This window comes from Vanacampus margaritifer, chromosome 2, assembly GCF_051991255.1.
Source record: "Vanacampus margaritifer isolate UIUO_Vmar chromosome 2, RoL_Vmar_1.0, whole genome shotgun sequence".
Taxonomy (NCBI): domain Eukaryota; kingdom Metazoa; phylum Chordata; class Actinopteri; order Syngnathiformes; family Syngnathidae; genus Vanacampus; species Vanacampus margaritifer.
Genome location: NC_135433.1, coordinates 34,244,009 through 34,257,970, shown reverse-complemented (window position 1 = coordinate 34,257,970; position 13,962 = coordinate 34,244,009). Strand labels below are relative to the sequence as shown.

The 13,962-nt window shown below is 38.3% G+C and overlaps 1 protein-coding gene across 2 annotated transcripts; it reads right to left on the bottom strand.

The window, feature by feature from the left end:
• Positions 1–5,435: 5,435 nt before the first annotated feature.
• On the bottom strand, positions 5,436–13,087 carry ints15 (integrator complex subunit 15). Of its 2 annotated transcripts, none has more exons than XM_077558291.1 (8): positions 12,986–13,087; positions 12,298–12,498; positions 11,998–12,219; positions 10,359–10,524; positions 9,827–10,104; positions 9,486–9,723; positions 9,264–9,303; positions 5,436–5,863 (listed from the first exon to the last, which is right to left on the bottom strand). In XM_077558291.1, exons 2-8 carry the CDS (start codon positions 12,490–12,492, stop codon positions 5,626–5,628), a joined length of 1,377 nt encoding a protein of 458 aa, XP_077414417.1. In that variant the 5' UTR covers positions 12,493–12,498; positions 12,986–13,087; the 3' UTR covers positions 5,436–5,625. The 2 variants fall into 2 exon arrangements, with proteins under 2 accessions (XP_077414417.1, XP_077414418.1); XM_077558292.1 differs by having other exon boundaries at positions 9,827–10,101.
• Positions 13,088–13,962: the final 875 nt, after the last annotated feature.

The window sequence follows — 13,962 nt, the reverse complement described above, 5'->3', positions numbered from 1 at the left end:
TTGGCAAAACAGTTCACATTGAAACATGAACTAAAATAATACTGGGCAAGCCAGAATCCACGGAATAGTTGAGTTTTGGTGCAGCTGTTAAAATATCATCTTTCGGAGAAGGAACAAGAGGAAGTATAAATATATTTAATGCGGTCTTCGGGTTGCTGACTAAGTCAGAGGTGTGGACTTTTTTTTCCAGTGAAGTTGTCCGATCCCTCATCTTTTCAATGATAGAAACAAAACATGGAGTGTGTTTATTGTTCCAGTGTAACTTTAAGAATACTGGAAATCGGTACCCTCTGTTCTGATGACCTAGTAAAATGTTTTGTTGAAGGACTGTCTGCAGAAAAACAACACAGACACACACGCAGTGGAGTCTGGCATGAGCTCCTGCAGACAGGGATGGCAAAGCAGTCACCACTATGATTGGATATGGTTGGTGGGGAGTGGCAAAGCGGACGCCAGTGATGGTAAATTATTAATTCATCTTTGTAAACACTTTTCTTACAAAATCTAGGTATTTATTTACCATCAGCACAATGTATTATTTCACCACAACCCTTACATGGAAAGTAAAGCTTTGGGGTTTATAATTGTACTGGAGATGTATTTTGTGGAACCCAGCCGGGTGGTCTCTGGCCCAGGTTTGGAATCATTTTCCCACAGCTGCCACTTTAAATCATCACGTCTCGGCAGTGCAGTTCACCAATCAAATACAACTAGGTCTGAGTATTTGGACAATCAAAGACTTTTTGATGGGGAACAAATCAAATTCTGCTTAGGGCCCCTTAAAGTCTGGTCGTTCTCCGAATGTCTCTCTCCCTTTCAATTGGATAGAAAGTCGGTTATGTTAATAATGTTTCTCAGGTGGTTCAGTTTCATATTGCACATATTCATCCGACCACTTTCTTTTTTTGCTCGACATAGTATGAAGGGATTAAAAATAATAAAGAAATCACACGACGTAGCATCACAACAGCAACAAGTTCACTACTAATATGTATGTCTTGACCGCCAAACCACTTAAGAACCACTGATTTAGATGAACAACAAAACCACTCAATTTTCATCTTGCTATACAAAAATTAGATTAACTTAGGTCTCCAACCAGAGTTGGCAAATCCAGGTCCAGAAAGTAAAAACCCTGCCACAGTTTGGCTTTAGCTACAGGTGCTAGCTAGCTAGCTCCCATGGTGCTCGTTTACCTAGCATCAGGGGCTATGTTTATTTCAATAATGTTTCTCAGGTGGTTCAGTAGCTCTCTGATTCCATGGTTCATATCACAGCTCGGTTGAAACGCTCCTGTTAAATACATCTAAAACTGTGACAATGTTTTTCACTAAGTCCAGCAACACTGCTACTGATGAACCTGATGTTTTTGTTTTAGGGGAAAGGCTCCAAATCGTTCCCAATTACAATTATCCGGGGGTCATAATTGATTCACAGTTAACATTTAAAGCACACGTAAAAAAAAAAAAAAAAGGGGGTTTGTAATCGTGTCCATTTTAACCTCAATCATTTTAGACATGTTCGCCAGCAGATGTCAACACAGGCAGCAAATATTTATATGCATGCTATGATCTTTTCACATATCACCCACTGTTTACCCGTTTGGTCTCAAGCTAATGTTACATCCTTGAAACCTTTACGATTACTTTACAAGCGAACTGTAAAAATTATTGATAAGAAACCTAATAGTTGACATCATTGTCCAATATTACAAAAGTTACTCACCTGGTAAAACATGGTAAAATATTCACATCTATGTCTTATCTATATAATCATTCATAGTCGATCATCCCCTCCTCTCCGCCATTTTATTAACATCCAAACAACTGAACATAGGAGAACCAGAGGTGCAGCAAGGAGAGACTGAATTGTTCCCTTTAGGAAAAGTGCTTTCGGTCGAATTGCTTTCTCTATCCGAGCTGCTACCGAGTGGAATCTCACTCTTGTTCACATCAGAAATCTAGACACATACATTACATTTAAGCTCAAACTTAAAAAATGGTTAACTGATAATCAGAAATGTCAACACTAATGCTTTCTGTATTTGTTTATCCCTAGTTGGTTTTAAGGTTTTTAGTAAATGTATTACTTTTGTTATGGAAAGGTAATTTTTACATTTTATTAGTATTTTCATGAATTTATTGTTAATGTTGTGTGTTTTAATTTTATTTTACTTGGGTGACTTTTATGATCTGTCTCGGGACTGCAGATGAAAAATAGCCTTTTGGCTAATTTTGGCATATTTACTGAAATGTTTATTAATATGTACTGTCCCTGATACAAATAAATCAAATCAAAGTATCTGATTACAAAACATTGGAGGTGATGTTTTCTGACTTTGCTGTTCTTAAATAATACACTTCAATCACATCCTGTTTGTTCTATTACATATCCATTGTGGTGGTGCGGGAAAGTAAAACCCTAACAACTCTTTAATTGTCCGCATACTTTTGGACCTAAGTGTAATTTGCTGGTTCCCCTCAATAACTTAAGCGTAGAAAATGAATATAATAGAGATTTATTTCCGTCCTCTGTTTGAAACAGGCATTTTCAGCCTCGAGATGGTGTCTTGATTTAGAACATGGAAAGTTCAGCTGCATTCTTAAATTACGCGTCGTTGTAGTTTCATACATTGAAGCCCTGGAATGTGAAGCCACCATAGAGCTGTCAGAGGCGATTTACATGTCTTGCGTAAATTCTTTACTTAGTACTCGGAGGCTGAGGCTCTTCTGCTCCAAACATAAAACGTTTTCTCCGTTGTGTAGTTTTATTGTTAACGGACAAATGGTAGAAGTCAACAGGCATAAATGGTAAACATCATGGCAGTGTGGCAATACAGTGCTAAACATATATACACTTTAATTACGAATTATAATCAGAAATCACATTTTTTGTTGCTTTTTTTTAGTTACTGTTGCTTTGCTGGATCTGAAACAGCAAGTGGATTTTAGATTATAATGATTTAAATCAGTAGCTTATAAAACGTACCAAGAGTAAGCAGACAGCAGAGGTGCCAGAATTGAACCCTGTGGAACACCATACGTTCCGTTATACATGAAAAATCATATTGCACATATTCATCCGACCACTTTCTTTTTTTGCTCGACATAGTATGAAGGGATGAAAAATAATAAAGAAATCACACAACGTAGCATCACAACAGCAACAAGTTGACTACTAATATGTATGTCTTGACTTCCGCCAAACCACTTGATTAAGAACCACTGATTTAAATGAACAACAAAACCACTCAATTTGTATCTTGCTATAAAAAAATTTTTGATTAAATACTGAAATAGGTCTCCAACAGGTCTCCAACCAGAGGTGGCAAATCCAGGTCCAGAAAGTAAAAACCCTGCCACAGTTTGGCTTTAGCTCCAGGTGCTAGCTAGCTAGCTCCCATGGTGCTCCTTTACCTGCTAGTGCGCTAGCTAGCTAGCTGTGGCAGGGTTTTTACTCTCTGGACCTGGATTTGCCACCTATGTCTACAACAGTAGCCTATTCCAATTTCACAGGTGACCTTGTTCAAAGCACAAGTTTATTTCATCAGGATCAAATTTAAGATGGCCTTATCTGGTTTAGCTGACTGTGTTGTTGTGCAATGTCATTCTCCCTCAGGAAATGATCATTCTGCAGCTGCTGATAGGGACGGCCTCACACAATTGATACACACCTGCAAAGGAGGAACTGGACCAACCACAACTAAGATGTCACACAAAAAGAAATGTTTTTACTCTTCATGTGTAGGCACAAATAGATCTGGAGAGATTTGCTATGGTTTAATGCACAAGTTACAAAGTAAAAGGTATCTATCGTGCATGATGATTTCATGTTTGGGAATATTTGGGGGCCGGGGGGAAGATCATTTTCGATTTGCCTTTAAATTTCTGTGCATTTCAGTGAATATTGCCAAACGGAAACTTAAATGTCACACTCCTAAAATGAACGCACAACCTTCAAGCCTGCTTTTTTCATTTGAATGGTATCGTTTTGTGTCACCTCCCTCATCTGCATCATTATCACACCAACCATCTCGTTATCATCCCCCCACCCTTTACCGTAGTTAGAACAATCTAACAGTGCATGATGTGACAGTTGAGGCAAAATCCAAAAAGTGACTGTTTGAAGTTACTAATGGAAACCTGCAGAGGTTCCACATTTTGATTCAAATGGCCTTCAAATGAAGTCAAACTTAACATAATTCCACTTTACAAATGGCAATATATGTCATGACCTGAAATTCACTCTCTCAAGAAATTAGAATATTACATAATAATGCAAATTTTTATATATATATATATATAATGAGATTAGGAATTGGGCTTTTAAAATGTGCTTACAGAGTCCAAAGAAGTTTCACTTATCTAATTAAATTGAAGTACTAAAATAAATTAACCAGTCCACGACTTTCACCAAAATAACGCACACCAGTGAGCATACATAAAGTATGTATGTACATAATATAAAGTGCATACAGTACTTATGATATACGTACATGTGTATGACTACTGATATTTATGCAACACTGGCCATCCACATTGCCATTGAGGGGGAAATAAGTTAGATTCATCTAGAAACCTTTTACATTGTCATGCGTATAAGTCAGTGGCAGACCAAATTATCAGCTTTGAAGAACTACAACGGCTGATGCAACTCGCACTGGGTGAGGCGGGTTGGGGTCCAGGGGTTTGGTCGTCTTTTCAGGGTGCGCTGAAGGCTAATGATTAGCTATCTGTCTCAAGACAGAGGCCAAACATTTGCACATGGCATAGCTCCAAGATACTTGTGACATCTTTGGTTAGATAATAACTCCCATTGATGAGGGACCAAACTGCTCCTATTTACGATCTGCCCTACTAAAGACGTTCTAAAAAAATAAAATGAAATAATAATAAAAAATATATATATTTTGAGTTAATGTACTAGTGTTTTGTGCTTGTCAACTTGTTGAAAATGACAAGAAATTAAAAAAAAAATTCTTACACATTCACATTCACAATTGAAGACATGACATTAAATGCATCTCAAAAATCTACCAACACACTTTGTATATTAGCATAATTATAGAAATAATTCATATATATGTATATTAATGTATATATATATATATACATATGTGTGCACGTGTAATATATATATATATATATATATATATATATATATATATATATGTGTGTGTATACACACACACTATTGTTACTAACCTGCATAGTGTATAGTAGTACATGCATGGTGTCCTATTAGAGAATATTGTAAAATGATTACCTCTGAGAAAGTGGAAATCAAAACTATGCATTACCAATGTAAAACTTAATCAATACACAGTATTCTTATAATACTATGCAGCCATACCTAATACCTGATGCACTTACCATGACTGGTGAACAAGATGCAGTTTTCCAGCTAGAAATAAAACAATAGTGACCACTAGTGGCTGGAGTCGGAGAAGTACAAAAATATTTATTGGAGAAACATGTTAGCCACACAGACTTTCAGAAGTCAATGTGCTTATTAACATTATGATACTTTAGACATTGTACAATCACTTACTCAAACACACATTTGATGCATACACACAGACAAAAATAATGTTAACTCACAAAAGAGGATACCTTTTTTTTTTTTTCAGTGGCTTGGTCGGAAGGGAAATGGTATCCCAGCCATGAAGGGCTGCGCAGGGTATTGGGGATGGGATGTGGGATGGGGCGAGGAATGGGAGGCCAGCGGCGTGTGCGGGGCGTGTGTTGGGTGGATGGGGTGCGAGGCAATGGGAGAGTGGGATGCGTGAGGGCTGAAGGCCAGAGGGGGCGTGTGGATGTTGTTGTAGTACATCACTGGGCCTGACAACACCAGCTGGAGCAAACTGTCCAAGAAAACACACAAGGGAATGAACATTGTTAGAAGAACAGTTATGTTATTAGTAAAGAAATTAGGAACATGATCAAGGTTTATATATGAGGGCTATCAGTTGATTACGGTTTTTATTATTTCTATAGTTAACTCATTCACTCCCAGCCATTTTCACTGAAGCAACGGCCTTCGCACCCGGCTGTTTTACTGGATTTTGATTGAGTTTGCAAGGCCCACAGAATGTTCTGTTCTATTGCTATAAAAACATGGAATCCACCAAAAGAAAGATTAGTATTTTCTTTTATCAGGAAAAAAGTATAGTTGTATCTGTTTCCGTTTTGCAGCAGTTAGCATTGGAATATATCTTAATTTCATCATTATTCACAAATCTGTTTAAAACTTTTAAGGAACATGGCCCTGGTTGATCTCCTATAATCTGCTGCCACCTGCTGGTCGTTTTTGTAATAACTACCATTGCTTTAAGCGACCTTTTCAGGTCAGAGGCTGCATCAAAGCCTGCTGTATGCTCTAGCATAAAAAAACAAGATAAAAAACATGAATACATTTTTGGGACCATGGCAATAATTAAAATAGAACATTTGATAAGTTTTTGGGAGCATATGAGTTAACTTGCGATTAATCCCAAATTAATTGCACGTTATAGCTGTTCTAAATGTACAATTTTTTTTGTTTTTTATTCTCTTGTTAATTAACATAAAACTAGAAAAATATGGTTTTGATACAGTTATTTTATAGCAAGTAAATCCATAAAGTTATTTGAAGTAAAAAACAAAAATCTATGCTTAACTGTTCAAATGAGTGGAAAACATTGAGTCATACTGTATGTGTTGTATTGTGCCACTAAACGGGATTAGTGTTTCACGTTATACGTTGGTGATAGGAACAGTATGTTTTCTTTTCAAATTCAAAGTAATTCTGGACTACAAACTTTTTCACTTGCATTCGACCCTGCAGCTAATACAAAGGTGTTGCTTATCTATCAGATCACAATGGGGCGCACTATAAGGGACGCGCAAGAGTGTCAGGCAGAGCAGAACAAACCAAGTGAGCCCAAATACAGTAGGTGAGACAATTTGCGCCCTCTTTATGGAAAAGAAAGTAGCGGTAGTAGTTAAAACACCTGCCGCTTACAGTCAGGTGCGGCTTATGTGTAAAAAACTTGAGTATTCCCCTATAATTTAGCTAGCACGGCTTAGCCAGGTGCGCCTTATAGTCTAGAAATTACTGTACAGACGCTCCCCTACTTACGAACATTCGAGTTACGAACAACGATACATACGAACATTTCTGCGCGTACAGTATGTCGAAAAATGTTCGGAAAGAAATGCTGTAAGTTAGATTTTGTATTGCGCGTAGTGCTTCTTTCCGCCGCTAATACCGACGATTGGCGCTGTGAGAGCTCATTGGAGGCTGAGCAACGTGGCGAGGAGGAGGAGGAAGAAACGCCGGTCCCCATGAAGCAGGAAATAACTTTTGAAGCCGATTCCAGCGACGACGAAGAATCTCTCATGATATAAAATCCTCCTCTTCCTCTATCATCTCCTTAAGCATCGAGTACATCTTCCAAAAGTAAGTTAAACTTCATTTTATTTATCTTATTACGTACATGTACATACTGTGTGTGTCTCTCTCTCTCTCTCTCTAACATACGTAGTACAGTACAGTACTGTACGTATTCTCTCCATTTTATTATTTTTTTTTCAGTACAAACCAATGCAGGTTACTTGTACAAGCCTTAAACATACTTATATAAACCTTCAATATACTTATATAGGCTTTAAACATAAATTATAATACAAAATTTAGCACTGAAGCAACTTACGAACAAATTCACCTTACGAACGATCGTCCGGAACGTAACTCGTTCGTAAGGTGGGGAGCGTCTGTATAGCAATTGGTTTTTGGAACATGAAGCAACTAGTGGGCTCCAGGGCATTTTGTTTATCGTAAATTACAACTAGTCACCAGTCCCCACGAATACATATATTTTTTTATCACATTTATTATTGCTAAATTGTGTTATTGTGACTCTTTCGCACAACGTTTAATGTAAATTAAATCCATTTAAGGCAGTCATTTGAGCAAAAATCAATTTAATGACTTTTAATGCTTTTTAAAGACCCACCGCAGGACGTTCGGGTATGGGGAAGGGTGTAGGGACTTTCACAGGAACCGTAATCTCAGCCGGCCCGCTTGTGGCTGTGTCTCCACTGCGGAGGACGACCCATTTTGCGACGTCCCGAGTTTTGATCGACACGTAATCGCCTTGCGATGGTTTCTGTGACGTCACCCAAGCACGGCGCCGCAAAAATCAGAACGAGGAAAGAGAAAAACTTGTGGCGGTTGCCGTTTTTTTCCGCTTTTTTTGTGTACTTGGCGTGGATGGATGGTTTGAGTGAGAGGAGAGGCGCCTAGAGGAAGAATTTGAAAAGGCTAACAGTAGAGTGGAACAAAAATGGGAAGAGGATTATTAAGAGAATTGTTTTGGTGGAAGAGACTTAAGCCGAGAATGTATCATCGCCGCGCATGAGGGTAAGATCATTTTTTATACAAAAAAGTTTTTAGCCAATCAGCACGAAAGCTCAATCGGGAGTTTATCGGGCCGGCGAAGTACCCACCCTAGAGTAGGACCTCCGCTCGTCCCCGTAAATTCCTGTAAATGTGGCCCGGTTGGGAAGGCTCCTGCAGTGGAGACGCGCACATACGGGGCTAGCCCCGTAAATTTACCCCAAAGAAACGCGGCATATGACCGAACTAAAAAGTACTAAAATAAAAAAGTAACCCCAAAAGTGGTACACATTGAATGTAAGGTTTGCTACTAATTCAACTGCCTTTAATTTTTACCAATAGTCACTGTATCTAATAACTAATATCTAACTTAACTTTGTTTTGATCTTCAATGAGCGACTCGATATGGATCAGCCGATATTTTGCATTTTAATCAAAATCAGTCATCGGTTGTGATGTCTTAATTTGCCGGATGGATGATGTCATTGATTGGCTCCGGGAAATAAACCATTGCATGTTATATTCAGTGTGAATCAGTGGTTTTTGAAAAATCCTTTGGGTTTATCTTCAATGACAAAATGAATGACGCTACAGTACTGTATTTAAAAGTTTTGTGTTAAAATGTGACTTAGTTTGAAATTCATTTTTATTGTTTCTTAGCAGAAAAATTCATTGGCAATACCGACAAATCAAAGGACGCACTGCATCCATGATCTAATTGTGTTTATGTTCCGTGCCTACGGTGTACTTGCAGTCATATTTTGTCCTCCACACAGGGGCATCATTGATGACATGAAACATTTGTAAAAACGTGAATTCATTCATTCATTGATAAACATGAAATTACAGAGGGCATCACGTATGAGGTGCAGATGGTTTCTTACTTGTTGTGTGGCAGGCGTGAACAGATGGCTCTCAGGTCCTCTGTGAGAACAATACAACAGCACATCATAAACACATGACAACAAGTTTACACAATAAAGTACATGTCCATTTGATTCCTAAGAACAAAGAAAAAATGTCAGCAGCTGGGTTTCTTTCAAATCTATTTACACCCCTAAAGTCTTTCTTTGCCCACTGTTTCCTCTGACCATGCACACACGCACCTCTCGAGCAGAGCAAGGCTCCATTGGCCATGGCGACCTGCAGGGCCTGAGCCAGCCTGTCCAGAGCCAGCTGCGTGAGCACATGCAAGTCAGCGGCCGACGTGTGAGTGTGTTTGTCGGCCTGGTCCAATTGCCGGAAAAGGTCAGATGTCAGCGAGGCCAAAGACTCCATCTGGAGCAGCGCCAGGCGACCGAAAATGCCTTTCTCGTTGAGTATGTTTGGCAGGACCATGAAGACCTAAAAACAGAATGGACGATGACATGCGTGTTGAAGATGAGTGATGTTTGGATCAAAAGTATGCATACATGTATGTGCACACAACAAATGAGAAGACACTGACCTGCAGGACACTCAAATGGAGTGCCGAGAAAAGACCTGCTACTTCCTGCTCGCTTTCTGAGCTACTATGTACAGACGTCTGCTTCTTATCCCTCCTGTAGCCCAGCGGGGCTTTGACGCACCAGCGCACTAGCCCCCCTAAAGGTGTGACATCGAGTGAGCTGATTGGCTGGTTGCCAGACAGGGGCGTGTTCAGGAAAGTGACCAGGACTAGGTGAGGGTCATCTTGGATCCAAGACACAATCATCTGGAGGAGCTCTTGAGGAGGGATGAGCTCTTCTGAAGGGCAAAAAAACACAAATTTAGAGGTTTGGATTCAATACTAGGGGGTTCATCTCTCCAATAAAAGACAATTCCATACAATAAGATTCAAGGATGTACTGCAACGATTTTCAAACACAACTGTAGTTGTAGCATAAAGGTTTCCCTCGCAAATAAATGCCTTACTCTAATTGATGCCAATAAATCTTGACAGTAGGAAATCTGATATTTTTACATGATGTTAAGCATTTTCCCATGTCCAAACCCAACACCTGAAGTGAAGTCGTAGAGGGTGGTAACAGCAGTGATGAACTGGCAGCAGAAGCGTGGACTGGCACTGTGGATATTCTGTAAGGTGGGCACTGAACCTGGCATCATGCTGCAGTAGTCGTCCACCAGGACCTGTGCCAGGCGCACGCAGTAGACGCGGTGGGTCCTCTGGCAGACAAACAGAGTCAGAGATGCAGCGGTAAGGTGAGAAAACAATCATACTGCAATTTACTGGACTTTAGATATGATCTTTTGTAGTTCCTTTCCTCTGAATATTATTTTTTTCTGGCTCTCCTTTAGTAAATAGAAAAGCATGATAGCAAATTACCATAATGTATTCCCTAAGACATCCTTCAGTTGTTTGTGATGTGTCGAGGTACCATAAAATAATATTATCTAAACAGCATTAAATTGCCCTTTTTTTGGTAGATTAAAAAGTACATTCATTAAGTAGAAGGATTTAGACATTCAACTCCCACCCTTAAATCTAGCATTTCACCTGTTAAAGAGGTTATTAAAGGGTAGAACCCCCCCCCCCCCCAAAAAAAAACAAAAAACAAAAAAACAAACAAGAACTGAAAGTGGCTGCGGTGAAGGCTAGAAATGTGGGTTTGTTCAAATCACTGTAGACCGATAGACCGATTTTCAGACGGGCCGAATTATCAGTGCCGACATTCAGCATTTTGACAAATATCGGCATCTGCCTTTTAAAAATAATCTGATAATAAATCAATTTAGAACTTTGTTAACTTCAGGAAAATATTTATTTCAATTTTCAGTTAACTTTATTAAAGACCCTGGAAACTCTCTGCACCTTCTGTTTTTGTTTGAAATTAAAACTAAGGAAATTTAACAGATTTTTATTTTTTAAACTTAATTTCCTGTAGAAAACAATGGGGAGATATTGTTGTATTATTTTTCACTTAACCTTTAACGACTTGCTGATGACCCTGGGAGTGCTCTGAACTTTTTGTTTGAAATGTAAAACAAAGATGTCTGTTGTCTAAGATTTATCAAATTAAAGTAAAATTCAACATTTTTGTAACTCTAAAAAGAAATGTCAACAAAGTTAAGAATTTGAGTTTATTTTATTGGTTTATTTATTTTTTATTTGGATGCCAATATTTTCCCTTTTAGTGAAAGTGATTAGATATCAGCCTCCTTGACTACTTTTAACCGGCATCCGCCCTAAAAAAAAACAACAACAGCAAGATATCAGTCTATATAAGTGATGCAGTTATTGCCAACAAAGGATCTGTTAGAAATTAGATAATTTGTTAATGTTATTAGACCACATAAAAAAAAGTTTGGGGACACTGTATTTTTATGATTTCTCAATGATTATTCTATTATATATGATGTCATATATATTATATTACATTACATTAAAATATATTGTGTTATATTATTATGATTATTTATTTATTTATATTTAATTATTTATGATTTATATGATTTAAACTGCATTTTCTTTAGATTAATTCAAAGAGTGATTATTTGTGGTTTGTAAACACAAGAAGCGCCAAATTCAAATGGATCAGACACAAAATCACTTGTCAGGAAATACAAACGATAATGTACAAATGTACGAATAAACAAGTAGAGTCTCAGGTTACTGTGTTTTGGTACTAAAATGCTCACCTGCAACCAGGTGGCAGCACATTCTAAGATAGGAACTCTGCCTACAGCAACTGCCATAGAGACCAGCTTGCCTAGCAGTCCCATGCGACTGTCATCCGCCTGGTTTCCTTGGAGGCTGAAGAGGGCGGAGAACATAAGATGACGAACAGTATCGCGGCTCTGTTCCTGGAAACAGCTGCACATTATCTCCAAAAGCTGAAGTTCCTGAAGTGCACTCATTCTCTGAGAGAAAATAACATCATTATCAGTCATCTGTTTTGAAATCAACATGGTGTATTGTGTGGACGCGTCATGCCTTACCCTGGTCAGTGCGCTTCTGTCCTTAGGTGCATGCAGAATGAATTCCTCAACCAGCTCCAATGTCTTTGTGTCCACTTGAGGAGGCTGCCTACCTGATTGCACCAAGTTACTGATGTAGATGTCCAAGTGATACAGCAGCTCCTTAGCGGCACTCAGCACATCACGAGGCAACAAGGACTGACGTATGTCCCCCATCTCTACCTGATGGAGCCACAAATTGAATTTTACAAACATTAACTCCACACTTTAGTAGAAAGAACTAGTATGATTTATGTTTAGGTTATTTACATCATGCACAGTAGTGTCTAATCTTTGAGAATTAGCAAGGTCAGCATCTGCTTATCTTGGAATTTGAGTTCATGGTTATTTATTGGTGTTGACATTTCAAGTTAGGATAGTGTCTTCGATTATGTGCTTGGTGATATTGCGTTAACAGCCGTAACATGCCAGAATCCAGTACGTGCACTTGGCAAGTGCATTCTTCCAAATATGATGAATGAATGAGTCACATTTATTTTGTTTACGTTCAAATTCCTCAAGTGAGTCCCAGAGAGTCGTTCATCTGCTTCGGCTAATGTTAGCAAGTCAAGCTAATATTAACGTTTTCTATTGCACAAAAACAACTTGCGCATTAATTTCCACCATAGCCGTAAATAAAAATGAAAAGTGATTTAAAATAAAATCTTACCTCGGGTGAAACTCGCAAAAATTGGTAAAATTACTGAATGATTATGAGGAGTGAATGGCTTCGAACGTCACCGGAGCAACTTCCGGGTACTACGGAAGCGTCTGTGGGACAAAGGTTTTGCCGTCGCCTTGGCAGCGTAAGTATAAAACAAAAATTATTCCTATTCTACATTTCCAAATAGCGCACAGCAGCCCTGACATGACCCAAAGAATGAACAGAACAAGACTCTTGATGGTTAATGGTCTAATTTTTAACATGGGAGGAGGGTACATTTTCTAAATGGGCTGCTGTTAGAATCCTCGCCACCCCCAACTTTGTTAGGGACAACGGAAAAACTGTACAACTGATATTCACTGCAGATATTTATAATATAATAATTATTTACTCGGAAAAATTTGGTGATGTAAAGAATGCAAAATTGTATAGCATCTGCCTACGCTCCTACACTCTCACGTACGTGTTGATGATTCACTAAAGGGTAACACAGCTAAATATTGAACATTTTATTTTAATTCCTTAATTTGAGCATGTAATTCGTAGGCATTGTTTTATTGAAAACAAATTAGTGAAAATGTTACTCAGTCACAATGACAATAAGAAAGTAATCTAAATAAATCAATAATAATGAAAATAAAGAACCCACATTGTTGTATATAACTTTTAACACAGAAAAGTGAAGCTCCTTCGAATAGGTTACCTGTAAACGTTATATTTAAACTTCAAACATCTGTAACATAACTGAAAAAGAGGTAACATTGTTGTCTGAGATGTTTCTATGTTGAGATTTCCTACTGTGTGCGTAGTCAATGAACACACCTCGAGCCCACTGCAGAACGCGAGAGCTTACTTTTTCGTCCAAATTGCGATAAACACTTTTTCTTGTTCCAAAACATTGTTTCTAAAATTGAAAATAGAAAACTACAAGTGTGTTCTTCATGCGTTTTTTGAAAAAATGCGTGGATAAGTACTTTGGCACA